Source organism: Syzygium oleosum, unplaced genomic scaffold, assembly GCF_021117445.2.
Source record: "Syzygium oleosum isolate NSW1041296 unplaced genomic scaffold, Sole_v2.1 Sole_v2.22, whole genome shotgun sequence".
NCBI classification, from domain to species: Eukaryota; Viridiplantae; Streptophyta; class Magnoliopsida; order Myrtales; family Myrtaceae; genus Syzygium; species Syzygium oleosum.
Window position 1 is genome coordinate 1442120 of NW_026607506.1, and position 25664 is coordinate 1467783.

General features: G+C 44.1%; 5 protein-coding genes across 6 annotated transcripts; all 5 read left to right on the forward strand.

Annotated features, from left to right (window-relative positions):
• Positions 1-704: 704 nt before the first annotated feature.
• LOC115669365 (uncharacterized) lies at positions 705-4878 on the forward strand. Its single transcript, XM_030590589.2, has 2 exons — positions 705-1153; positions 1338-4878. The coding sequence occupies exon 2, from the start codon at positions 1682-1684 to the stop codon at positions 4505-4507; it is 2826 nt and encodes a 941-aa protein (XP_030446449.1). The 5' UTR covers positions 705-1153; positions 1338-1681; the 3' UTR covers positions 4508-4878.
• Positions 4879-8389: 3511 nt separating this feature from the next.
• Positions 8390-10720, forward strand: LOC115669919 (B3 domain-containing protein Os03g0212300-like). Of its 2 annotated transcripts, XM_056321374.1 has the most exons (5): positions 8390-8976; positions 9145-9244; positions 9652-9979; positions 10082-10176; positions 10291-10720. In XM_056321374.1, the coding sequence occupies exons 2-5, from the start codon at positions 9182-9184 to the stop codon at positions 10543-10545; spliced, it is 741 nt and encodes a 246-aa protein (XP_056177349.1). In that variant the 5' UTR covers positions 8390-8976; positions 9145-9181; the 3' UTR covers positions 10546-10720. The 2 variants fall into 2 exon arrangements, with proteins under 2 accessions (XP_056177349.1, XP_030446954.1); XM_030591094.2 differs by having other exon boundaries at positions 8390-9244.
• A 1952-nt stretch (positions 10721-12672) lies between these two features.
• On the forward strand, positions 12673-16182 carry LOC115669402 (B3 domain-containing protein REM16). Its single transcript, XM_030590632.2, has 4 exons — positions 12673-13109; positions 13923-14481; positions 14908-15086; positions 15184-16182. The coding sequence occupies exons 1-4, from the start codon at positions 12879-12881 to the stop codon at positions 15472-15474; spliced, it is 1260 nt and encodes a 419-aa protein (XP_030446492.2). The 5' UTR covers positions 12673-12878; the 3' UTR covers positions 15475-16182.
• A 1248-nt stretch (positions 16183-17430) lies between these two features.
• Positions 17431-19872, forward strand: LOC115669390 (cytochrome P450 CYP82D47-like). Its single transcript, XM_030590611.2, has 3 exons — positions 17431-17974; positions 18504-18957; positions 19210-19872. The coding sequence occupies exons 1-3, from the start codon at positions 17469-17471 to the stop codon at positions 19855-19857; spliced, it is 1608 nt and encodes a 535-aa protein (XP_030446471.1). The 5' UTR covers positions 17431-17468; the 3' UTR covers positions 19858-19872.
• A 1552-nt stretch (positions 19873-21424) lies between these two features.
• On the forward strand, positions 21425-24230 carry LOC115669381 (cytochrome P450 CYP82D47-like). Its single transcript, XM_030590602.2, is given in 4 exon segments — positions 21425-22043; positions 22350-22516; positions 22519-22811; positions 23284-24230. Coding segments are annotated over 4 exon segments (1620 nt in total). The 5' UTR covers positions 21425-21534; the 3' UTR covers positions 23935-24230.
• Positions 24231-25664: the final 1434 nt, after the last annotated feature.

Consider the following 25664-nt stretch of genomic DNA (forward strand, 5'->3'; position numbering starts at 1 on the left):
AAAAATCAAAAATTTCAAAACTTCACAAAATGGCTTAGAATACCTTTGGGCACCCACTTTGAGTGAAATTTAATTTTTTTGAGGTGCCCAAAAAAATAAAAAAATTTAATACTTCACATAATGGCTTAGAATACCTGTGACCACCCACTTTGAGTGAAATTTAAATTTTTTTAGGTAAAAAAAAAATCAACAAATCAAAATAGATTTTTGTTCCAGAAATCAATTTCTGGAGCAGAATTAGTCATGTTTTATCAAACAGATTTCTCCTCAAAAAATTAATTTCTGACAAAAATTTCGGAAATCAATTTCTGGCAAGAATTTGATTTCTGGAGCAGAATGGTTACCATTCGCGCCCTTAAAATTCAAAAACAAAAAAAAAAAAGGAAAAAGAAGAAGGTGGGGGTAAAATGGGGAAAGGGGAGAAGGAGAGGGAGCGTAATAATGGCGAGGGGGGGCAGTGGAAAAGGGAACAGGAGCATTGAATGCTCAAATGTCTCTATTGACCCTCACGCCCCGTCGTAAATGATGGAATTTAATGCCCTTTTACGAAGACACCGCTCCCTCTCTCTCTCTCTCCTCTCCCCTGCCACCATCTCCAAAGATTGCTGCTTGCTGTAAAACGCATTTTCCCTTTTCCTCACTTTCTCTCTCACAAGCTCTGAACACTCCACAGTCCCACAGAGAGAGAGAGAGAGAGAGAGAGGAAGACAGAGAGAAGAGGGGGAGAGGTTGGTGGGGAGATTTTACTGATTGTGGGTGGGGGGGGAGGAGGTGGAGAGTCGTTGGAGCTGTTCTCGGTCTGCTCTTCTTCATCGGAGGGCGTGCAAATTTGGGATCTTTCTGGGCGTTGCGAGTTCTCTGTTTTTCTCTTTCCCCCCTCTCTTGCTGAGGGCGCTCCCCGAATTGGGTTCTCTTCACCCGCCCGTCGCTGTTGTTGGGCTCTCCGGTTCTTCAAGGGGGGGCATTGGTGGGGAGTCCGGGTGTGGCGGCGCCGGTCTGGAGATTCGCGAGTGCCACTCCGTTGTCGCGTGTTTTCCGGTGGAGCTTCGGTCCGTAACAGTGCCTTGAATTGTGGGGGTGGGGTGGGGGGGGGGGGGGGGGCTTCGAGGAGTGTTGAAGAAGCTAATGTTCCTTCTGATGGAGAGCAATAAAGGTTCGGTTCTCACTAGATAAAACCCATCCTTTGCTCTGTTTCCTTTTTCTCTTTTCAAGTTTTTTGTTGCTTTAAAGTCATGGCCTGGTTAGCCCTGGGGAAAAGAAAAGCGTTCAAAGGATGGTAATGCTGGAAATCTTTGGTGACTCTTGCTTGTGTTGTTTTTTCGTTTGAAATGTTTCAGGTCATAAAGTGGAGGGAGGGCTTCTCTCATCAGTCATCAACTGGAGCTAAAGTGTGTGCGTATGGTGTCTCTCTGTTTTGGTAACGGAAGTTGAAAAGCAGAGAGAGAGAGACAGAGAGAGAGTTTTGGTTTTCCTGGGAATCTCATAGACCCTCGCTTTTGCTTTCTCTTTGCGATTTTGAAATTTGGCGGATCTGCTTTTGATCTTTGGCCCTCACTTCGGACTTGAAATAAAAGTTGCGTTGTGGTTTTGAACCCGAGATAAAAACTGGGTCTTGCACTTTCTTCACCTTCTTCTTCTTCACTGTCAGCTCGGTGTTGAGTGTACCGGGTGGGAAGCATTCATGCATCTTTCACTATGGAAGCCTATATCTCACTGTGCAGCTATCATATTCTTGGAGAAGAGAAGCAGGAGGAGAAAGGGATCTGCTTTCGATGACGGCAAGCGAAAGCCGTCGACACTGCGCCAGTTGCAAGAGAACAGGCTTAGAGAGGCTCTGGAAGAAGCTTCCGAAGATGGGTCTCTCAAGAAGTCCCAAGACATCGATACCGAGTCCCCCAATCAAGACAACAGCATCGGGAGATCAAGATCTCTCGCCCGGCTTCATGCCCAGAAGGAATTCTTGCGAGCCACGGCCCTTGCTGCGGAGCGCATTTACGGCAGCGAAGACTCGATTCCTGATCTAACGGAAGCGTTCAACTTGTTCCTCACAATGTACCCCAAGTTCGAGTCCACTGAGAGAATCGACCATTTGAGATCGAACGAGTACGGACACCTCTCCGAAGCTTTCGCCAAGGTATGTCTCGATTACTGTGGATTCGGGTTGTTCTCTTATCTTCAGACCCAGCAGTATTGGGAGTCGTCAGCATTTACCTTGTCCGAGATAACGGCGAATTTGAGTAACCATGCTTTGTATGGTGGGGCTGAGAAAGGTAGTGCAGAACATGATATCAAGACTAGGATCATGGATTACTTGAATATTCCTGAAAATGAGTATGGACTTGTGTTTACGGTGAGTAGAGGGTCTGCATTTAAGTTGCTGGCCGAGTCTTATCCTTTCCATACGAATAAGAAGCTGCTGACTATGTTCGATCATGAGAGCCAATCTGTCAATTGGATGGCTCAGAGTGCTAAAGAAAAAGGTGCTAAGGTACATAGTGCCTGGTTCAAATGGCCTACTTTGAAACTTTGCTCGAGGGAGCTGAGAAAGCAAATATCGAGCAAGAAAAGGAGGAAGAAGGATTCGGCCGTTGGGCTTTTCGTTTTTCCCGTCCAGTCTAGGGTAACTGGTGCCAAGTACTCTTACCAGTGGATGGCACTTGCACAGCAGAACAATTGGCATGTATTACTTGATGCCGGTTCATTGGGTCCCAAGGACATGGATTCTCTTGGTCTCTCCCTCTTCCGACCGGATTTTATCATCACGTCGTTTTACAGGGTGTTTGGAGCTGACCCAACGGGATTTGGATGCCTCTTGATCAAAAAGTCTGTGATGTCCAGCCTGCAAAACCAGTCTGGACTCACTGGCACTGGAATGGTGAAGATCGTCCCGGTATTTCCCCAATATTTGAGTGATTCTATGGATGGTCTTGATGTATTTGCGGGATTTGAAGATGAAGTGATGAACGGTAAAGAAGAACCCACACCTGAAGCTCAAGGTGGGTCAAGTATGCCTGCATTTTCAGGTGTATTTACATCCAATCAAGTGAGAGATGTCTTTGAGACCGAGTTGGAACAAGATAACAGTTCGGAGAGGGATGGAGCGAGCACCATATTCGAGGAAATGGAAAGCATTTCAGTTGGAGAGGTCATGAAGAGTCCTATATTCAGTGAAGATGATTCTTCTGACAATTCATACTGGATCGACCTAGGTCAAAGTCCCTTTGGTTCTGACCACTCTGGCCAATTTCCCAGGCACAAAACAAGCCCACCATTGCAGCAGTCGTGGATTTCTGTCAGGAGAAACAATAAGCGCGTCTCACCTAAGCCTGCATCAAGGATATCTATGAGCCCTATTTACGATGAGCGCAGAGTCAATCTCAGACTGCAGGAAGATCCTGTGTTGTCTTTTGATGCAGCTGTGCTATCAGTGTCGCAGGAGTTGGATCGCGTGAAGGGAATTCCTGAAGAGGAAGAACTAGATTCTGCTGTTGGAAGCAGGGAAGTTTCTGCGACCTCCCATCATTCAGGGGAGATTCAGGAAGAACGTGAAATCCAGGGCGAACCTGGGTTCAATGGTTCCAAGTTGAGCGCCAGCATAAATGGATTCAAACCCAGTCAGTGTCATGGTCTCCAGAATGGACAAGTGGAGAGTTCCTTGCAATCGGACTTTTGCCGAGAAGTGAAAGAAAGTGCTATTAGGAGAGAGACCGAGGGCGAGTTCAGACTTTTGGGTGGAAGAGAAAGAAGTAGATTCTCCATATTAGAAGACAGTAACCGGTTTGCGAGCATGGGTCGCAGGGTATCTTTCAGTGTGGAAGACAACCATACTGGAAGCTCGAGCCACTTGTATCATCCAGGGGAAGCTTCCATGACTTCTCTTGGTGATGAAGAGTCGTTGAGCAATGGGGACTATGATGATGGGCAAGAGTGGGGAAGACGGGAGCCAGAGATAATCTGCCGGCATCTTGATCACGTGAACACTTTAGGTCTCAATAAAACCACTTCGAGACTACGCTATTTGATTAATTGGCTCGTCACTTCGTTACTTCAACTGCAGCTACCCAATTCGGAAGGGGCTGTTAAAATTCCCCTTGTACAAATATATGGCCCCAAGATTAAGTACGAGAGAGGTGCCGCTGTGGCGTTCAATATACGAAATGGTGGAGAAGGAGGGTGGGTCCTCCCAGAGATTGTTCAGAAGCTGGCTGAGAAGAACGGAATATCACTAGGGGTCGGAATTCTCAGCCATATACGGATAGTAGATGCCCCGAAACAGCGACTTGGGTCTCTTGATCCTGAATCTATGGCCTTGTGCAAGCCGATGGCGAACGGATACAAGGGAGGGAAGAATGCGTTCTTCCGAGTTGAGGTTGTTACCGTGTCACTCGGTTTCCTGACCAACTTCGAGGATGTCTACAAGATGTGGGCGTTTGTTGCCAAATTCCTAAGTCCTTCATTCGTGAACGGGGATGCTTTGTCTACTGTTCCAGAGGAATTGGAAACGTAGTGTAGGAAGGGGCATCCGTGGGTTTTCTTTCCAAAATCCTTGATGTAGGCCACCGGTGCTTTTTGCAGCAGAGTGTGGTCAGAAGTTTTTTGAGCTTGACGCAAGGGTTTCACTGGTTGATTCTATAGTAGCAAACAGCAGATCATGTAAAGGTTTGGTTATCTTTCTGGTTTTTTTCCCTCCCTTTTGGGGCTCTTTCACTGGAGACTGATCCTCGTGAGGAGATGAATTTGTTTATTCTTGTGGTCACATTACATCTACTGAATGTCTTCCCTTCCTATGTATTACTCATGATTCGGTTCCGTGTAGAGTTTAATGTACTGATTAGCATATAAACAGTTCAGGAAGTAAAATGGGATTTTCGAGATGAATTTTCAAGTTTGATACTCAGTACCTGCAAAAACATAGTTTGTTCTGTGTGATGACTTTGAATGAACTCCTCCACCCCTTCCATTCTTATCCTCCTTTACTTTATATAAATTCAGGTGATGCATGATGTAAAACTCATGAAGTTTCCTAGACAATCTGTTAGCCAATTTAGTCCTTGAGGACCCACAGATCATGTTAGGACACAGAACTATGGTTCAAATGCACTTTGACCTGCATTCTCAGCCTCACATGGGGTATTGGAGTTCACACAATCTTCAACGGGTGAATGATGATGCTGTGGCTGGATGAGCGAGCTAACACGCAGGGTTGGACCCCTGCGTTTCAAATGGAATTAAAAAGTTAGGAGAATCTTTTTCTTTAGTTGGGTAGGTTTGGCTGGTTGGTCCATTGGGGGGGGCCTGTTTTCTGACACTAGTCTTGTCTTATTATGTGGGATTATGGGAACTGCTCGTCGTGGGTTGACTTTTGTCAATCTGGTTTCTGCAGAAAAAAATCTCTTTCGATTGGTTGATGATAAATCCAAAGGGGTCAAATGAATCTTGAAATCAAACAAAAACCAAGAATCTCTTCCCTTGTTTTTGCTCCCGCCCTCTATCTTTTGACTGCATTGTGTTCTCAAGGAGTTTGGACTCGTCTGAAATTTGATGGAATCCTTTCACGAGTCTCGTGCCTCGTCTTAATATATTAGCCATGCAGTACTAGATTAGCTATGCAGCAGTGATTCGAATTTCGGCTCCCGGTCGCCGTACGAAGACATCGTTATAATTTGCAGGCTAAATCATCCAACTTGTCCTTCTGAGGCCTACAAAGACTCTGGAAAGCCAACACTTTCTGCAAAAACTATAGCGAGCCTTCTTTTCACGAGCTCTCGTTCTCTTTTCAGATGCTACGAATTGATGGATGCAACATGAGCATCGAGCACGATTTGGCGTCAAGTTTCCGTTAGATTAATGATATCCGAAATTCCGGTGGACTCGACTTTCGGGAGTTTATGTTTGTATCAGTTGTGGCATGTTTGAACGTTAGCTTTCAGTAGGTCACATCTGCTCAAATCATTCTTTGTTGATTTTACACTTCACCAATTGCTCCGGAAAAAAAAGACAATGACCACCAAGCAAAACTATGCCTACAAATCTTAGCCGAAAATGACAACTCTTGCGAGCACCGCACATGCTCATAAAAGGTGATGGCTGCTCGTGGGGTCTCGTCTTATCGCGAGGGTTTCTCTCCCTTTCATTTTGGCTTGATCTATAGAGCTTCTTCCGACGAAAAATGACTGATTTGATGCGTCGGAGCTTGGAACATCGACCATCTCGAGCTATGACTTCAAAATTATTCATGTTAAGGTATGCAAATGATTGCAGAAGAAGCTACTATTATCGTGAAAAAATTAAATGTTCATTATCTAAAGAAAATAAAAAAAAGACAAAACCCTAACAAAATCTTCCTGGTCTCTGAAGTTTTATTTATTTTGATTTTTTTCTACTCTACGATAAATTCTTCAATATTTTCGGAGACTTTATCAAAATATTTTCAAAGAGTAACACGTGCTGAGCTACACATTTGCGAAGCCATATTCTTCGGACCCACGTTAGGTAAATTGTTTTCGGTTCCTAAAAACCAAATGATATTTCACATGTACAGGCTGCTTTCGCATTACGTACCAGCTTATACTAAAATATAACCTCAAACGGTCACGTGAACCTTATTTATCGTATCATTCGATAGTAATAATCGGATCGATACTATGTGTGCTCACAAATCTTACCGACACTTGCTTACAAAATGCCCCGGCAATTTCCAATCGGGTGTTTCGAAAAAGACATTCATTCAATTTACGGATCCCACTTATTTCAATACCCAATTGAAACTCGCCGTATCACTCAGCAAGCAAGCATGGTTTCGGCGAGATTTTCCAGCACCATCTAGCATTTTCGAAATCAATGAGTGGAATCTTGAAAAGAGGGAAAAGATTTGAAAGGGGGGGGGGGGGGGGTGTCAAGTTCATTTCGCAAACGAGGAAAATTAGTCACAGCTAACAAAAAAATGAAAGTTCTAAAAACATGACCCGACAAATTAGACCCGGAAAAAACTCTCGCATTAAGTTGATGGCATGCCTGGCCGGGCTTACTAGGACCCGACCCGACCCGACCCGCACGGCCCGTGTGTTTCCCGGTATCAAAAAGAGTCTGCAGCTTTTTGAGCGAAATATGCTCCTGCAACAAAACGAGAGAGGACTCCATGCACGTCCGAAAATGGAAAGATCCTTGATACGTTCTGCAGGGAACCGAAAAGGAACGGCGGCAGAAGGACCAGTTTTGGTGGCTTGAACAGTAGAACAACGAGAACAGAGTCCCTCCCTCCTCTTCTGCGGCAAAAAAGTAGAGAGTTTCAAATCAGATCTCGGTCTTCGTCTCGGTCAAACCCTGGATACTCGCGAAGAGGCCAATGCCGATCGACTCAACCTTGCACGTATGTAATATACCCAACAAACGAAACAAATTATGATCCAAGATTATCATATCATACAAAGGAGGCGACCAACTCGTGTCGGATCGGACTCAGTACATAGATAGACCGCTTTCAATATTTATCTAAACAAGCTTTTTAAATCTGTCCACCGAACGTACATTTCGTGTTACTTTTTCTGGTTTAAGTTTTTGGAATATATAGTCGATCGCAGAGGATATTTTACTGTTCTGTACGTACCCTGCAAATGCAGCAGTTGGTACTCGGTAACATGCATGTTGGGCTTCAAGATACGGAAAAGAGAGATGCTCCCGCTCAAGGAAACAGCGCATCTGTTGCTGTTTTTCTTGTTTTCACTTTCAATCAATCTCATTCATTGGTTTGAAGAATATCACCGGAAGAGATAAAACAGAGGATATGGCGCCGGTTACTACACTCTCTGTGCAGTTTAGAGAGAGACATCATGTAGCCTATTGTGCCCAAAGGACAGTGGCTAAATCAGTTTCATGTGATCTGAAATCTTTCCAATGTTTGGACTTTCATGCGGGGCTGCATGCCGAGTTATGTTGTGGAACTTAATGATTTAAGTGGTACTAGGTTAATTCAGTGCCAAGCTTCTTATTCGAGATTGCATCCTTCTTCCTGCCTCTTTTTATCTTTTGGGTTTTGAAATTTTCATTCTCACTAGGCCAATACAACAGGTCCGGACGATTTCCAAAATTTTATCTTGAATGACAATTCCACCAAAAAAACCGGAGAATACGTTAATACATGAAGAAATGTTCAGCCAAGTTGTAAAGTTTAAAGATACAGTGCAGCGTATATCTGCTATCCGTACACCTGCAATTGCAACATGGTACTATGGTGATATGCATGTTGGCTCAAAATAGGAAAAGAGAGATATGCTCTCCCTCACGGGAGAAAACGCCACCTTCTTCTGGTTTTCTGTTCCTGACTTTCGATCTCCTTCGCTCATTCGTATGAAGACGATCATGGCGGAGAGAAAACAGAGGATACGGTGTCTGTTTCGCTCTCTACAGTTTGAGCTCGACGGAGACAGAGCAACGAAGTAGTCCTAACGAGCCGGATTTTATCGAGGACCGCGATCCTCCCTCCGACTCGAGGGCTTCGCTGGGTTTGAAGCACGAGCGCGACGTGCTGTTCACGTGATCGTGTTCGGCTCGACCACCTCCACAAGAACGCAACTTTTCCACCGTCTCAGCTCATAGCACTCGGCCGTCATCAGCGAGCTTCAAGTTTTCCGACGCTGGTCTGGACCTTGCCGCGTTCCAGATCCTCGCCTCAGCAAGCAAGCGGCCGATGGTCCAAGTCGAGCACAGCCGCACACTCGATTACTAGTGTAGCCGCACGTCGGACGAATCCAGGCGACATCACAGCAGCTTCTACTCCAAATCAGTGTGTTCCAGGCGGTGCTCTAGGCCAACCACCCCAGCGAGTTCACAGCAAGCATTTCCAGCAAGCTCGACTCAACAATGCCGTGGCTTTTGCTGTGAACAACACCTTGTTTGCCATCACGTCTGAGTTTGACATGCAGGTTTTCTAGCCGCGTCAAATAGCACGCGACAGAGCTGTTGAGGAGCATCGCAAAGGTCGTAGCTTTGATGTTTTACATGTTCATTCTTTCGTGCGGTGTGAAAAAGTATGGCATGAGTAAGATTTGCGCCTTTTGCTTCCGGAGATTGAGGATCTGAACCGATGGATTTACGGGCTGCAAGCTAATAACGCTCCTTCACAGTTCCCCTTTTCTCCTCTCTCAGATTTGAAGATTTCCTGACCAAGAACAATACAGCAACCATGGAGGGGAAACGACCTTCGTTCTTCAAGTTTTTCATGGCCGAGCACAGCTCCGAACGAATGGTACGTTGCTTCTTCTTCTTTGCATAGGTTCCTGGAGTAAGAGAGCCCACAAAAAAAAGGAACGTACACTTGACTCCTTTCAGTTAGACTGGGTTGTTCTTTTTTAGTCTTTTTCACTTTGGCGTTCGATTAACTTTTGGAGAGTCGTAACTAGAAGTGTTGGGCCAACAGAAAGCAAAAAAAACAGTAGCTCGTTTTCATCGGTTGTTTCTGTAAATTTAGCCTACAGTAGTAGCACACATTCCTTTTCTATTAAGAAAGCGTACGGTAGTCCGGCTCATGAATCAGTTTATCATATGTATCAGGAGTCCACAGAAGTCTTCATCGTTTTACAGTTTTCAATCCTGAATCCTCGCTTGACAGAGTTTCATGTTTCATGTTCTAAGCATCTTTTTTAATCCCCACAGAAAATCCCACCAGCCTTTCTAGCTTACATCAAAGGCAAGAGGCCTCGAGCGGTTTCGCTAACCGGCCCGAGTGGTGATTCTTGGACGGTCGGCCTGATCAAAGAAGAGGGTGCGCTTTATTTCGATGGAGGGTGGCCCGAGTTCGTGGAGGATCACTCCGTTCAAACCGGTGACTTCTTGGTTTTCCACTACGACGGGGAAGCTGGTTTCCAGGTGCGAGTGTTCGACCCGACTATGAGCCCGAGGGAGGCTTCTTTTCATGCCTGGAATTCTCTTCGAGTCGCGACCGAGTTGATCACATCTAACGGGGTCATGCACGTCAAAGGGGGTAAGAAAAACGTCCAACTTAAATTATGAATGTAATCGCCGGTTTAGATACCTTTTCTTTATGCCTCTTGCATACTAAAATTCTAATTAATGATCTTCTCAGAGAGCGACGCAGATGGAGCAACAGGATATTCCGGTACCGATCACTTTTGTTTTCAGATAACCATGAAATCGTACAACGTCAAGAAGGCCATCTTCGTAAGTTTGACCCTATAATCCTTCTCTTTGTTATGATCCGCTCAGTCGCATTTCCTGTCTGGCTTGTCGATTATATTGATAAGGAAATTAATTGCTTTGTGCTGTTGACGGTAGCCCATTCCTAGTTCGTTCTCCGAGCATCATATTCGGTGGCAGAAAGATCGTGCGGATGTTGTGCTGTGCCGGCAAGGAGGTAAGCAGTGGCCGGTGTGGATGTTCCGTAGGAAGGACATCCGGAGGCGCGAGAGCTGGTATCTGAGCAGAGGCTTACCCGCTTTTATCCGCGACAATCGGGTCAAGGAAGGCGACACCTGCGCTTTCGAGCTTGCGGGTCCATCTTTGCTGCGAGTCCACATTTCTAGGGCATAGGAGGAGGAAGCGAATCAAGGGAGTTGAACTATTTTTCTACAGTCAAGAGACAATGGCTAAATCAGTATCATGTGATCTGAAATCTTTCCCATGTTTGGACTTTCATGTGTGTGTGACTCCATGCCTGAGTTCCGTTGTGGAACTCAAGCTTTTAAGCGTTGCTAGATTAAGTCAATGCCAAGCTTCTTATTCATGCAAATGCAACAGCGGATCTCTGCTGTCCCTACCCCTGCAAATGCAACAGTGGTACTATGGTGATATGCATGTTGGCTCAAAATAGAGAAAAAGAGATGTGCTCTCCCTCATGGGACAAACGCCACCTTCTGGTTTTCTGTTTTCACTTTCAGTCTCGTTCGTTCATCATTCGTTTGAAGGACGATCATGGTGGAGACAAAACAGAGGTTATGGTGTCTGTTTCTGTCTCTATACAGTTCAGAGAGAGAGAGAAATTGAATAGCTTTCTTCCATCCTCACTAGCTGCTTTCTCCCGTTCTCCTTCAATGGCCGAGGGACCTCTGGTAGTGTTTGTATCGTGTGGTGAAGCAGCTGGTATGAAAGAAAATTTTCCTACCTGAGTACTTGGAGTGAAATGTTTCTTACCTGCAAAATGTCGCGAACGAAAGCGAAGAACATGGAAATGATGGCAGATAAATCGCAGCAAAATGTCGAGTATCAGTAGATACTTTAGTGCATTGCATTTGGAAAATGTCGACCTTCCGCATCGGAGGCTTGTACATCAACCTAGATCTGATAGCGTTCCTCTCGATGTTGATCGACTGAGGTAAGAGCGATGGCAAGTGTAGCTGAGCACTTTGCTTTGTTTCTTAAATGCGACGGACCACTCTGGTGAAGCTCGGGGAATCCAAAAAGCTCGCCTGAATCGCCGTTGTCCTTCGAGGTGTAAGACGGTCGACCGACTTTGCTCAAGCTATATTAAGCTTGTTTGTCTAAGATTAAGAACAAACCAAATTCAGTTTTTGGTCAAATTTTAAGATTTTATGAAAAATTCACATCTCCATCTAATTGTCCATGTTCAAAGTTTAAAATTTTTTCGATTTAGAAAAAGTCAAAACGCGTGTTCCGTAAAGTTGAAATTAAATAAAGGACAAATGGAGCATGCTTCGCCAGTGTAATGAATAGTTTACACAAGAGGTCTTATCCGCCTTTGATTTTGAGGACTATAACTGCCCTAATCTCTTGAATCAATGTTGCATAAGGTCGTTTATATTTGTATACATTTTATATAACCGCGATTTATGTTGTGATTACTCCTAAATAAGGAGATAACATGTAAAATTCGACTGTATAGATGGTAGTCACTAGTCAAGGCTTTGCATAGGCGATGAGTTAATTAAATACTTACGTTCTCTGCAAACCTAAAGGGCAAATTCCAAAAGACCCTTCATATTTGACGCAGTTTCACGATTTAGGGATTTTGCTCTCTTGGTTGGGCGTTTAGGGTTTGGTCAACACGTGACCATCACGTGCTCAATGGACTGACGGTTTTTAACGGTGGAAAAATGATATAAATGGTCATGAACTTTGATCCAATGTATAATGTGATTCATGAACTTTTAATTTGTTTAATGCGGTTCCTAAACTTTACTCCGATGCGTAATGTGATCTCTAAAAGTTTAATTTGTTCAATTTGATCTCCGAATTTTTAATATATATATTCAGATTAGTCCCTGAATTATATGAAAATATTCAATATTATCCCTGATTTTGAATTAATAAAAGGACAACATTGAAGATTTTTAGGACTATATTGAATAAGTACTGAATATTCAAGGACCACATGAATAAATTAAAAATTCAGAAATCATATTATATATTTAACAAAAATTTAAAAATTATATTAAATAAATTAAAAATTCACCGACTATGTTACATAACGGGCAAAAGTTGAAGATTATCCGTGCAAAAATCCCTTTGACAAAATTCCGTCATCCACTTGTGGGGAGTCTCTTGGAATTTTGCCACACTTTTAATAATATCAACTGCAATTAAAGAGACAAGCTTCGAGTCTTTTGACGACAACAGCGTACTGTATCAGTGGAAGCCACGTGGGATTTTACGGGATGAATGAACCAACATTTTCTTGGGGGTTCTGTCCGCTCGACCAATTGAATCCCCCCCCCATCCATGTTGTAACTCCATCCCGTCATTAACTCCCGCGTAACAGTAACTGCTGGTTTGGTTTCAGTACCGTGATGATTCTTGGTCTTGACCTGTTCTTCTTTTTGCGTTAGGGGGTCGCTCTGACAGAAGGGGAAAGGGAAATTTCTTCGAGCTTCTTGGAGCGCTCTTTGCTCGGCACTTTTTGAGTAGGAATGCTGTTCATTATTGGGTCTCTTCTCGTGTTGATGTTTCCTTCCGATTTCTTGAACGTTTCTTCGGTTTGGGGTCGTTCTTGTTCTGTAAGGAGTTTCTTGATTTCAGGTTCAGAAATGGAGGGGGCATGCAGGGAATGCAGAAGCTGGGAAGAGGAGATCTACTGGACCCATTTCCATTCCATACATTTCTGCCAGTTCCTTCATGGTGACGACTTTCATCAGCAGCTTGTGAGTAGTCCTCCTCCCCCGTTCACTCCCTCTTATCTTTGGCAAGAGAAAAGGGGCGAAAAAAAGGAGTCTCTTTTTTTTAACCAGCTTGGAAAATGAAGCAGGTGACTTTTGTCATGAGCTGATCTTGTTTGACTCTGGACCTTGTTGGGTTTAAAAAAAGGGTGTCTTTGTGGATTATGGCTTGCTTTAGGCCAGAGTGACAGACTTAGGTTAAGTCAGCAATAGCATCAGTTAGTAAAATTTTACCTCATGATAAGTTGCCGATCACAAATTTTCTTTCACAATGTTGAGCTTCTAAGCCTTTTAAAACACCGATTATTCCCATCGGGGTCGGGGCAAGAGTCCATCTGACCCATCACAATCAGGTTGTTACAGGGGAGGTCGTCCTGGGTGGCCCTAAGGATTGTCTTAGAGAACCGCCCGTTCCTAACAGATTAACAAGAATCCCCCAATCACATTATGTTAGTGGTGCTATGCTTTCATTTTTGTCAATATGGTGGCAAGCATGAGTCAGTCAAACTTGCTTTGGGGACCATAGAGCAGAGTCATTCCTGTGAGAGGCACGACTGATATTAGCTAACAATGATGGCCACAACACAAAATCCCTGTGACCATCAAGGTGCCAATGACTCTTATATTACAATTGCCTCAGTTTTGGTTGCTGGAAATGATCTCAGCTGTAGCTGTGAATATTAATGCCTATTCTTATCATTGATTTTGATTCTTGTTCATAGAGTTCTCTGGTTTCGTGGCATATTTGTCGTGATCACTTCTCTCGAAAGTCAGGAATTAGAATTTCTCTGTGCACAGGCCATACCCAAAAAATTTGCCGAGAATCTGAGAAGCAAGTTACCTGAAAATGTGGTCTTAAAGGGTCCTAGTGGCGCGACATGGAAAGTTGGCGTCGTGGCTGATGATGAAAATTTGCTTTTCAAACACGGCTGGCAAGATTTCGTGAAAGATCATGCACTGGAGAAGAATGATATCTTGGTATTCAGGTACAACGGAGAGTCCTCTTTTAATGTCTTAGTGTTCAACCAACATAGTTTGTGTGAGAAGGAGGCCGCGTACTTCCACAAAAGATGCAGCCACAAACCAATGGACAAAGAATGCGGTACGAAGCGAAAACTCGGGGATTCTGCAGTGGAGGCTATGCATACTCCTGTACCTCATGATGTCAAACGATCTCTTATTGAGGATCCTTCGAAGGACGGGACTGTGACAGTAGCTGATTACAATATCTTATCTCAAGCTAAAGCTTCTAAAAACTTGATCGAGTTGGGTCCTTCGGGGAAGCCACGTAATAAGAAGAAGGCTACTCCAAAAAAGAAACTGTCCGTCGCTTTTGATTGTCTGGAGGAAAAACCAGGTATCTGACTTAAGAACTGCACACTTCTCTTGCGATGAGAAAATGATTATCGATTTATTCAGTGGCAAATACGAATTTTTTTTTTCCACTTTCTTTAAAGTAAGAAATAAGATAGATAATAGTTAGAAACTATAATTCCACAAGTGTAAGTTTCTATATGGAGGTCTAGATTTTTGGCACAAACATCTCTCAAAAGGTTTTTTTATCAGCAGCCCAGGGTTCTAATTGTTTGCGTTCGTTTTTTTAATGTAAGCACATGACAGATTCTACTCCAAAATGCCTGCATATTTCTTGTAAGATCTATAATTCCACTAGTGTACACTACTAAATGGAGGTCTAGTTTTTCGGCACAAACATCTCTCAAAAGTACTTTGTCAACAGCCCATGGTTCTAATTGTTCGCGTTTTTTATGTATGTCCATGACAGATTCTACGCCAAAATCCCTATTTATTGGATCACGGGGCTCTCCGGTTTACATATCCAACAGAAGACCCGTCACAGAAGAGGAGGAATCCTCCGCCTTCAAACTTGCGCGGGCTGCAGCATCAAGCGACAGCTTCCTGATAGTTATGCGACCCACGCACGTATACAAGAGATTTTATTTGGTAAGTTTCGGTACTCCTAGTCCATTCTATTAGCTTCTTACGCATCAGTCTTTTGAGCTAACTTGTGATATTCATTGCTGATCTTTGTACAACACAGTCAATTCCTACTGATTGGGCAACAGCGAATATGGATCGTCGCAACCAGGATCTGATTCTTCGTGTTGGTGAGGGCACTTGGCGTGCCCGGTACAGGCTCACTGGGCGTGGGAGTGGGGGGCTGTCTTCTGGATGGAAGAACTTCGCTTTGGAGAACAACCTGGAGCAATCTGACGTGTGCTTGTTCAATCTCGCAAACAACATCGATAAGAACATCATCCTGGACGTCACCATCTTCCGTGTAGTCGAGGATGTGGTCCCTCTGACCCTGGTGACTTCTCTTCCTGTCTAGAGGCCATTAAAAGCCATCTTAAAATGGTCTGGTCGAACAGTGCAACTCTTCTCCCATGACCGTTTTGCCTGTGTTGATCATGGTTGGATTCGGAGTCGTTTGGCATTTTGGCTACTCTTGGGCAACGGACAATATCTTCTTTTTGTGCTTTCTTCTAGCTGGGAACAATGGTAGATTCGGTGAAGAAATTCTGTATATGTAATATATATATAAGCTTGAACTCAATGTGTGCTAGACTATGGTGTTTCGGTAAAGCAAATTCTGTTCGACCTAAAAGCCTTCAGCGTTTGGCAAAGCTGGTGGCCTCGCTCGAATTCTTTCGAGCCAGTTTTTTCTCTTCACTCTGCGTAGGAGAATATCAGAATTTCATCTGGTACAGGGTTGGACAAAAAACCACATTGAGAATTTCATCTAATACGGGTCAAACCATAAATGGCCTTCTTCATTATCGGTTGATGAAGCAATCTGCCGTTATCATAGATTCCAGGAGCACATGGTAACATGATGACTCCGAAGGAGGAGGAGCCACTGGGGCTGATGAAGACAGTATCTACATCTACTACTAATCAAACGAGGCAACATTCTGGGTATGCTTTTTTGAGTTCTTTCTTTTCGCAGTTTTGTGGTATGAACCAACATGTATATGTAGACGGTGGAATCATGCGATTACACACTTTTAATTTTAATCTGACGTAGAGTTTCCTGTTATCTCATTAATTTTTACTATATGTTGAAAGGAGTCCATGTATAGTTTGCTGAAGTCAAAGATATCGTATCAACATAAAACTTTGCTCTTTCATCAATCCACTGCTTACCATGAATCTCCTCTTCTCATGCCTCAACACCAAAGAATCCTAATAGCAGTCATTTTGACTAGTTTTTACTTAGAGTTTTGGATAAGCACAACCACCGGAAGCCGGAAGCTGCGAATAAATCTTGACGGAATATGATTGGTTACGTGTAAAAATAGGATATGAGATATTAGGTGATGAATTCACCATTAAAGTTTATGATTCTCTCGTAATTACTGGCTACCGGAGGCATAGACACGAGGTCCATCAAGCCGACCTGGTAGCACGCCTTTGCTCGTAAACAACCCACGTGTCATCAAGAGGGCCCAAGATGAGCTGGATGAAACATAGAGCTCTTTCATCCTTTTGTAGCTGTTCTGCTGGATCGCTTGTACCTTCTTTCGGAGCCGCATATCATTTCTCCATGATATCTCATGAATCTCGGGCCATCGTGAAAGTAGTCATTTTAATGCTCCGGTAATCATAATTATTTCAATCGAAAGTAGAAATGGGTAGTCAGTGTGGGGCAGAGTTCACCGTAGCTTTTGTGGAAGATGTTTAGGTGAATGATTTTAGTAGACAACCGAACGAGGCTATGATAACAATGTTTGATTGTATTAGATTTTCGTGTTAGTATTTGCATAAAAGCAACAAATGGTGATGTCACTGATTTGCATGAAACTTTAATGTGGCTAGTTGGCCTCTCCTCTTCCGATCATCCAAAACCTATTGCTAAGCTTAATCCACCGGCTTGTACATTGCCATTTTGTCTCTGCATTCGTCAGAGATATTCATCTGTTTCTAACCTTGACCACAAACTTCCACCACCTCCTGTTAAATTAAAGACTTGTAGAACATTAATCAACAAGGAGTGTAGCCTATTCTAGAAAATTCATCAATATTTCAACAAGTACCTTTGTAGACCCCTAAACTAAAAGATACATGGAGCTTAGGTGTTGCTGTTTGGTCTCTCTTCCGACCATCCCAATCCTATTTATAGGCTCAATCAGCCGACTGAAGATGCAATTTGTCATGAACTTCAACTAACCTCCTAATAAGCTAGAGACTTGTAAGACATTATGGCAGAGGAGTCTAGGCTAGAAAATTGATCAATACATGAACAAGCACTCTTTATGAACCGCTAAAAATCAAAGATCCAGAACAAAGGACTTGGCTCTTTCAACCCTTTCCTTTACAGCCACCATGAATCTCCTCTTCTCGTGCCTTAACACCAGTAATATCGGGATCTTAACGGCGTTTCTCTTGACGGTTTGGTTACTCTGGAGGTCGCCTAGAGCCAGCAAAGCCAAACTACCGCCGGAAGCTGCCGGAAAATGGCCCCTTTTCGGTCATCTCCACCTCCTAGCGGGACCCAAGCTTCCACATGAGGCCTTGTGCGAATTGGCCGACAAGTACGGGCCCATCTTCAGGATCCGCGTCGGGGTGCACCCGGCTTTGGTGGTTTGCAGTCGCGAGGCGGCCAAGGAGTGCTTCACGGTGCATGATGTCGCGGTCTCTTCGCGTCCCAAGCTCATGAGCGGGAAGCTCCTGGGCTATGACTATGCAAACTTCGGGTCTGCCCCGTATGGGGCGTATTGGAGAGAAATGCGGAAAGTGACGGCCTTGGAGCTGCTCTCCAATCGCCGGCTCCAGCTGCTGAGTCATATCAGAGAGTCGGAGATGGAGATTTGGTTGAAAGCTATGTACAGGTAGGCCTGACCAAGCTTGAAATTAATCCCTAAAATTACACCATCTGATGTTTCCAAATTAGAGAGATAACAACACTTAATCCCTACACATAAAAGACCAGGAAGAGATTAACAGTCATGTTATGAGATGAACATCATCGTTGTTGAAGTATCTCGCATAACTTGTCTGTAGATGCATATGCTTTTTAATACATGTAGTCTCCTACTACTTATAAATTAATTTAGGTTGGACATTATAACATGGTTCAGAGCTGGACTCTGCAAAGTTTATTTCGTATGTGTAGCTCCGTGCGTTGAATTTCACTAGTAAATACTAATTCAACTTGCACATGAGAGGTTATGTTGTCCTAATCTGACTTGGGAGTGTTAAAGTATCTCAAATTGCTTGTATACGTGTTTATATGCTCTCTTCATATGAATATGGTCTCCATTCATCTATAAACTTAAATTTTTGGATTGGACATTCTATTATATAGACGGTGGGCACAAATTAGATACTTGCTGACACAAACTATCACTCCCGGATCAGGAGGTGGATTGAGACGAAAGATGGCACGGACCATGCCCGGTTAGAGATGAAAATGTGGTTCGGGGACTTGAACCTCAACGTGATCCTACGAATGGTCACGGGGAAGCGCTACTTCATCGGCAGTGCGACAGGGGGTGACGAGGGGAAGGCGGGGCGGTGCCAGAAGGCGGTGAAGGAGTTGTTCCACCTGGCGGGGCAGTTTTTGATGGCGGATGTGGTCCCCTTTTTGGAGTGGCTTGACGTGGGAGGGCATCAGAAGGCCATGAAGAGGACGGCGAAGGAGATGGACGGTATACTTCAGGAATGGTTGGAGGAGCTTCGCCAGAAGGAGGAGGAGGATTCATCGGGTGGTGTTAATGTTGAGCAGGATTTCATGGACGTTCTGCTTTCTGTCAGGGTTGAGTCTAAACCAGAGGATGTTGATGCTGATACCATCAACAAAGCCACAACTATGGTATTAGATACGCATTTCTTACGCTACATTTTCCTTGCCGCATTGGATTTACTTTATTTTTGAAGGTTTTAAACCCAAATATATGGATGCTGCGAAGTTCACTAGTTTACAGCTTTCGATATATTGCGCAGTCAAGAATAATAATCGAGAAGAGAGACTTGATGTGTCAAGCATTGCCAATGACATATTTTATGTTTCCAGCGTTAATATTAACAACAATCTTGTAACAACATTTAATTGTTCATGTAGCAGAGTCTTGTCGCCGGAGGCACGGACACGACCGCCGTCACCCTAACATGGGCTCTCGCCTTGCTCCTAAACAACCCGCTCGCCATCAAGAGGGCCCAAGCTGAGCTGGACATCCACGTAGGAAGGGACAGGATGGTCAAAGAGTCGGACCTGAGAAAGCTCGCCTACGTCCAAGCCATAGTCAAGGAGACCCTCCGCCTGTACCCTCCTGCCCCACTCTCGGGCATGCGCGAGTTCACCCAGGACTGCACCGTCGGAGGGTACCACGTGCCCGCGGGCACGAGGCTCATCGTCAACCTGTGGAAGCTCCAGAGAGACCCAAGCGTCTGGGAGCGGCCCGACGAGTATGAGCCTGAGCGGTTCTTGACCGGCGCGCACAAGGACGTGGATGTGAAGGGCCAGCACTTCGAGCTCATCCCGTTCGGGGGCGGCCATCGGGCTTGTCCCAGGGCGAACTTTGGCGTTCAAATGGTGCAGCTGACGCTGGCCAGCTTATTGCATGGGTTTGATGTGAGGACCGCTCAAGGCAATGGCGCTGTGGACATGACTGCTGTTGCTGGGCTGACCATCGACAAGGCCACTCCGCTTGAAGTCATGGTGAGGCCGCGCTTGTCTCCTACTTACGAGGGATTTGGATCTTCTGTAGATTAGGTCCTTCATTGCCCAAGTTAGAGAGAACAATCCAAATGATATTAGGAGTTTCATGTCAATGTAAATGGGTAATGAGATCAAGGGTAATGGAAACATAACCAGGATGCTATCATAGATCTTTTCTTAATATGCGAAAGGATATTAGCTATATTGATAAGTAAATCCCTCAATGATTAAATAGTTCATTAATTTTATGAATGAGGTAAGTGTCCAGCCGAAGTTCAAGCAGATGGTCAATTTGCTCTTAAGCCAACCCAAAGTTAAAACTCTTTTCTATCTTTCATGGGTCTCCGTTTTGTTCCCTCTCTGCAATTCTAGAAGTACTCCTAGAAAATAGCTCGTGCAAACTAATTCCATCTCTCGTCTTCTCTTCACCAGCCAAATATAGTAAGACTACATGTCAATTTAAGCACGAGTACTTTCGGAGCAAACCCGATAACCATATAGATAGGAAAAGCCCGTTATGAAAGTTTTTTGTAAATCAAAAGGGTGTATCACGAAATGGGTCACGAATTCATATTTTCATCCAAATTTATTGAAGTGGTTTATACAAGAGCAACCTCAAATTTAAACTATAAGTTATAATGGGTTTCAAAGATAAAGTCGAAAAAAGGTGGTTCTAGTGGGTTTGTTATGAACCCACTTTCAACCCATGAAGAAAAGATGTTTTCGGTGCCTCTTCAATCTTCGCTCCTCTCTTCTGCCTCTCCCTCTTCGATTCCACCTATCGTGACTCTCTCTCTATATATGTAATATGAAAGAAAAACTTATCTTTAAATCAGAGGTACTGTTTCCAAGTGCGGTAACTATCTACTGCTCTCGTTTATTCGGTCATTTGATTTGCGCTACGTCCAAAAAACACAACCCGAAAAGAAAACCTTCCTTCATCTGTGTCTCTTTATCTTCGCTTCCTCCTCTTCCTAGCCCGTAGCCGGGCTTCACCGCCGCCCCTTATCTTTCGATCGCCTCCGAATTTTGTCAAATCTGTGAAGGAATAATTTGTACAAACATTTATATCGTCGATCTGAACATGTTTTAGAGTGCATTTTTATAGCAAGCAAATTCTGTCTAACGAAAAAGCCCTTTTAGCATGCATTTGGAGAACGGGAATTCGAGGGTGAATTCAGTCTCTCCTCTCTCTTAATCTTGTACGAGAATTTCATCTCATATGGCCCTAACAAAAAGCTGTATTCTTCATTCTTTCAGTTATTTTCAAGTTAAATAACCTCAAGGTTACCTATTAATTAGATAAAAGGTAAACAACCTGCAGGATAGGATGCCCGTTCACGTAACAATCTCCCAACGAGGCAAAATGGACTAACAACAGTAGCTAAGTTTGTCTCATCATAGACTTTTCCAGAAACGCATCGAATGTGATGACCTTTTTTCTCGTCGTCGAATGTGATAACCTAGAAAAGGGGCCACCACTTAAAGCTGACGGAGGCAACATGTCCTGTAATCAGACAAGACAAAATCCGTGTGTGTTTTCTTCTTAGATTTTAAGGTGATTTGATAAGGACATACATATTGTAATATTTGTGGTGTTTGACTCTTTGACCAGCGGAAAACCCCTAATGAGAAGAACGAACACTCGTACGACGGATGGCCACACGAGCTACACATATGTAAACGAGAACACAGGACTCTGCTCTTTCAACCCATTTCTTTAGAGCCACCATGAATCTCCTCTTCTCGTGCCTTAACACCACCAGTACTATCGGAATCCTAACAGCGTTGCTCTTGACAGTTTGGTTACTCCGGAGGTCATCTAGATCCTGGAAAGCCAAACTACCGCCGGAAGCCGCCGGAAAGTGGCCCCTTTTCGGCCATCTCCACCTGCTAGCAGGACCCAAACTTCCACATGAGGCCTTGGCGGATTTGGCCGACAAATACGGGCCCATCTTCAGAATCCGTGTCGGGGTGCACCCAGCGTTGGTGGTTTGCAGTTGGGAGGCAGCCAAGGAGTGCTTCACGGTGCACGATGTCGTGGTCTCTTCGCGGCCCAAGCTCATTAGCGGGAAGCTCTTGGGATATAACTACGCAAACTTTGGGTTCGCCCCGTACGGGGCGTTCTGGCGTGAGATGAGGAAAGTAACCGCCTTGGAGCTGCTCTCCAATCGCCGCCTTGAGCTGCTTCGTCATATCAGAGATTCAGAGATGGAGATTTGGATGAAAGCTATGTACAGGTAGGCCCGACCAAGTTTGAAATCAATCCACAAAATTACACCACCTGAAGTTTCCAAATAAGAGAACTGATCGGGGTTAATTCTACTTTCCTATGCATGAAGAAACAAGAATAGATTAACAGATATGTTTAGTCCAAATAAAGTAAGAGATGTGTATTAGTACAGATCGAGTTTAAGGACACAGTACATGGTCACTTGATCATGCGAGGTTGCATTTCTTCAAGTAACGTTAATCGACCAGATACATGAGGTATGAGCACAGATTAGATACACCTTTCATGACATTAACCATCACTCCCTGATCAGGAGGTGGACCGAGACAAAAGATGGCACGGACCTTGCCCCAGTGGAGATGAAACAGTGGTTCGGGAACTTGACACTCAACGTGATCTTGCGAATGGTTGCTGGGAAGCGCTACTCCATCGGTGGCACGGCGGGGGGGGACGAGGGAAAGGCGCAGCGGTGCCAGAAGGCGATGAGGAGATGTTCCGCCTGGCGGGGCTGTTTGTGATGGCAGATGCTGTCCCTTTCATGGAATGGCTCGACGTGGGAGGGCATCAGAAGGCCATGAAGAGGACGGCGAAGGAGATGGACAGTATATTTCAGGAATGGCTGGAGGAGCATCGCCAGAAAAAAAAGGAGGAGGAGGAGAATTCATCTGGTGGTGTTAATGTCGAGCAGGACTTCATGGACGTTCTGCTTTCTGTCCTGGTTGAGTCTAAGGCAGAGGATGTTGATGCTGATACGATCAACAAAGCCACAACTATGGTATTATATACACCTTTCTTGCACTATTTTCTTTTCCTAGTCCAAACTTTTCCTTGCCATATTGGATTTACTTTATTTTTGAAGGTTTTAGTCCCAAATACATGGATGCTACAAAAGTTCACTAGTTTAAAGCTTTTGACATACTGAAAACTCAAAAATCATACATTTGTATGATGGATCACCAAGGATTTTACTCGATCCTGAGCCGCTGTTCTGAGGGAGTTTATGCTGTAATGTGGCCTCAAGAGAGTTTGTTTTTTTTTTTTTTTGGCCTTAAGAGAGTTCACTCGCATTAGACTAGCAGTTTTTGTCTTCCTATGAATTCAACATGTTTGACTTATGCTTAGGTTGCCTTGATCTTTTCGTACGTACGAGTGGGGCATTAAGTAGCATATCGTTACCATATTAATGCACACACTTTGATGAACTAGATGCTAAGTGATGTGTCCACATTTGATTACTACTGTTGCAGACTCTGGTCGCAGGAGGCACGGACACGACCGCCGTCACCCTCATATGGGCTCTCGCCTTGCTCCTGAACAACCCGCTCACTATCAAGAGGGCCCAAGCTGAGCTGGACGTCCACGTAGGAAGGGATCGGCTGGTCAAAGAGTCAGACCTGAGCAATCTCGTCTACGTCCAAGCCATAGTCAAAGAGACCCTCCGCCTGTACCCGGCCGGCCCTCTCTCGGGCATGCGCGAGTTCACTCAGGACTGCACCATCAAGGGGTACCGCGTCCCCGCGGGCACAAGGCTCATCACCAACCTGTGGAAGCTCCAGAGGGACCCGTGCGTCTGGGAGCGGCCCGACGAGTTCGAGCCCGAGCGGTTCTTGACCGGCGCACATAAGGACGTGGACGTGAAGGGCCAGCACTTTGAGCTCATCCCGTTCGGGGCTGGCCGTAGGGCTTGCCCCGGGGCGAACTTTGGGGTTCAAATGGCGCAGCTGACGCTGGCCAGTTTACTGCATGGGTTTGATGTGAGGACCGCTCAAGATGACGGCGTTGTGGACATGACTGCAGTTGCTGGGTTGACCATCGGCAAGGCAACGCCGCTTCAAGTCATGGTGAGGCCTCGCTTGTCTCCTTCTGCTTACGAGGGATTTGGATCTTCTGTGAATTAGGTCCTTCATCAACCAAGAAGAAAGAATAATTCAAGTAATATCAGGAGTTTCATGTCAATGTTTGTGCCATGAGATATAAGGGTGATGGAGATGTATCCAGGATGTTATCATAGACCCTTTAGAGATTTTCTCTTAATATGCGAAGAGACATTAGCTATATTGGATAAAGCAAATCCCTCGATGATTAGATAGTTCATTAAATTCATTAATTAAGTAAATGTCGTGCCGGGATTCAAGTGAGTGGTAATTTGCTCTTAAGTTAATCCATAGGTGAACTCTCCTCTATTTTGAGTCCAGCTAGCATAATGGTGCCCTGTTATCTTAAATTTTGACTGTGCTATAGTGCACGCGTATTTGAATTCGTAAGTGATGGGCAACCGTTTGCCGTGGGATGAGATCATTCTGGTTAATATAAAGATTTCAAATTCAAGCAATGATAGTTAGGCAATAAAAGTTCATAAGATATTGAACTTCCACTTGTAAATTTGGTTGATATTCCTCCAAAACCAAATAATAACAATACTTATTTTCAAAGAAATGAGGGAATTGAACCCGGTATACTTTAAACCATCAATACATAGAGGCAGAACATTATTTTTATTGGTTTAGAAATTGAAATACAAGTAAGCTTAGTGAGAACAAGAATTATCAGTCTTCCTTGATTTAGTAGCACGGCTGATACTGACGTGAACATTTTTTAAAAAAATATATTTGATTTTTTTTTTCTTTCTTTCTTTCCCTTTTCTTTTTGCTAGTGGGCGGCGAGGGCTAGCCTTGCCTGGGTGATGGCGAGCGGTGGAAAGGCCGACCCTTGCCTAGGTGACGCCTAGTGTGGTTGCCTTGGCTTGGGCGAGGGTCGGCCTTGCTAGATCCAACGATATGGGTCTCACCAGTGCTCGCCTTTGTTGGTCATGGTCTATAGCCGTTGGCCATCGACAGAAAGAGAAAGGGAAAGAAAAAGAGAAAAAGAGAAAATATTATAAAAAATTATCCACATTAGCGCCGATCATGCCACGTAAGACCGTCGGTATCCACGTCAGCGATTTCCAGCCTAAGTTACCAATGTGAAAAATGTTTAGGACTAAATTCGTCTAATTGAAATGTTTAAGACTGAATTGGTATAAATGCAGTAAGTTTATGACTTTTTTTATGCTTTTATTGTTTTATTCCCTCTTTCCAATTCTGGGAGTACTCCTAGAAAACAGCTCCTGCAAATTAAGTCCGTCTTTCTTTATCTTCTGTTCATTAGCCAAATAAGGTAAGATACATGTCCATTCACGAGAACTTTCAGAGCAAACCTCCTGATAACCATGTCGAAAATGAAAGTCTCGTTGTCCTGAACTGATGACTTAGGAGGTCACTTTCTCGGATGCAATGAACCCAGAGCTAGAGGAAATCTTGAACTAGACAGGGCATAAGAGTCCAAACCAAATACGTGCCATGTCATTTTCTCGGATGCTATTTCTACCTGAAAAGACAATTTTATTGGATTCTTTAGTTTGTTTTATATATGTTATCTCTTGCTGGAGATAACCTCCAGGAAACAACGTTTGTGCGATCAGATTCGGCAAGATCATGGATTGACCTGGTTATTATCTTATTATATTTGTCGACTAGTGCGCGGCAGTGTCGTCTAACTTTTCCTAGCAGATTTGCTTATAATAATGCGAATATTTTGTGTATGTTTTTTATTGGACAAGGCATCTCTATCCCCTCGATGTAGATGGTTA

What these genes read in the sequence shown, in the direction of transcription:
- LOC115669402 (XM_030590632.2), top strand. Translation starts at nt 12,879, where the DNA reads ATGCTGTTCATTATTGGGTCTCTTCTCGTGTTGATGTTTCCTTCCGAT. An exon ending in ACGACTTTCATCAGCAGCTT is followed by an intron (nt 13,110 to 13,922) that starts GTGAGTAGTCCT and finishes CTCTGTGCACAG; the next exon opens with GCCATACCCAAAAAATTTGC. An exon ending in TTGTCTGGAGGAAAAACCAG is followed by an intron (nt 14,482 to 14,907) that starts GTATCTGACTTA and finishes TGTCCATGACAG; the next exon opens with ATTCTACGCCAAAATCCCTA.
- LOC115669919 (XM_030591094.2), top strand. Translation starts at nt 9,182, where the DNA reads ATGGAGGGGAAACGACCTTCGTTCTTCAAGTTTTTCATGGCCGAGCAC. An exon ending in AGCACAGCTCCGAACGAATG is followed by an intron (nt 9,245 to 9,651) that starts GTACGTTGCTTC and finishes TAATCCCCACAG; the next exon opens with AAAATCCCACCAGCCTTTCT. An exon ending in GGTCATGCACGTCAAAGGGG is followed by an intron (nt 9,980 to 10,081) that starts GTAAGAAAAACG and finishes TGATCTTCTCAG; the next exon opens with AGAGCGACGCAGATGGAGCA.
- LOC115669365 (XM_030590589.2), top strand. Translation starts at nt 1,682, where the DNA reads ATGCATCTTTCACTATGGAAGCCTATATCTCACTGTGCAGCTATCATA.
- LOC115669390 (XM_030590611.2), top strand. Translation starts at nt 17,469, where the DNA reads ATGAATCTCCTCTTCTCGTGCCTTAACACCAGTAATATCGGGATCTTA. An exon ending in TGGTTGAAAGCTATGTACAG is followed by an intron (nt 17,975 to 18,503) that starts GTAGGCCTGACC and finishes CTCCCGGATCAG; the next exon opens with GAGGTGGATTGAGACGAAAG. An exon ending in TCAACAAAGCCACAACTATG is followed by an intron (nt 18,958 to 19,209) that starts GTATTAGATACG and finishes TTCATGTAGCAG; the next exon opens with AGTCTTGTCGCCGGAGGCAC.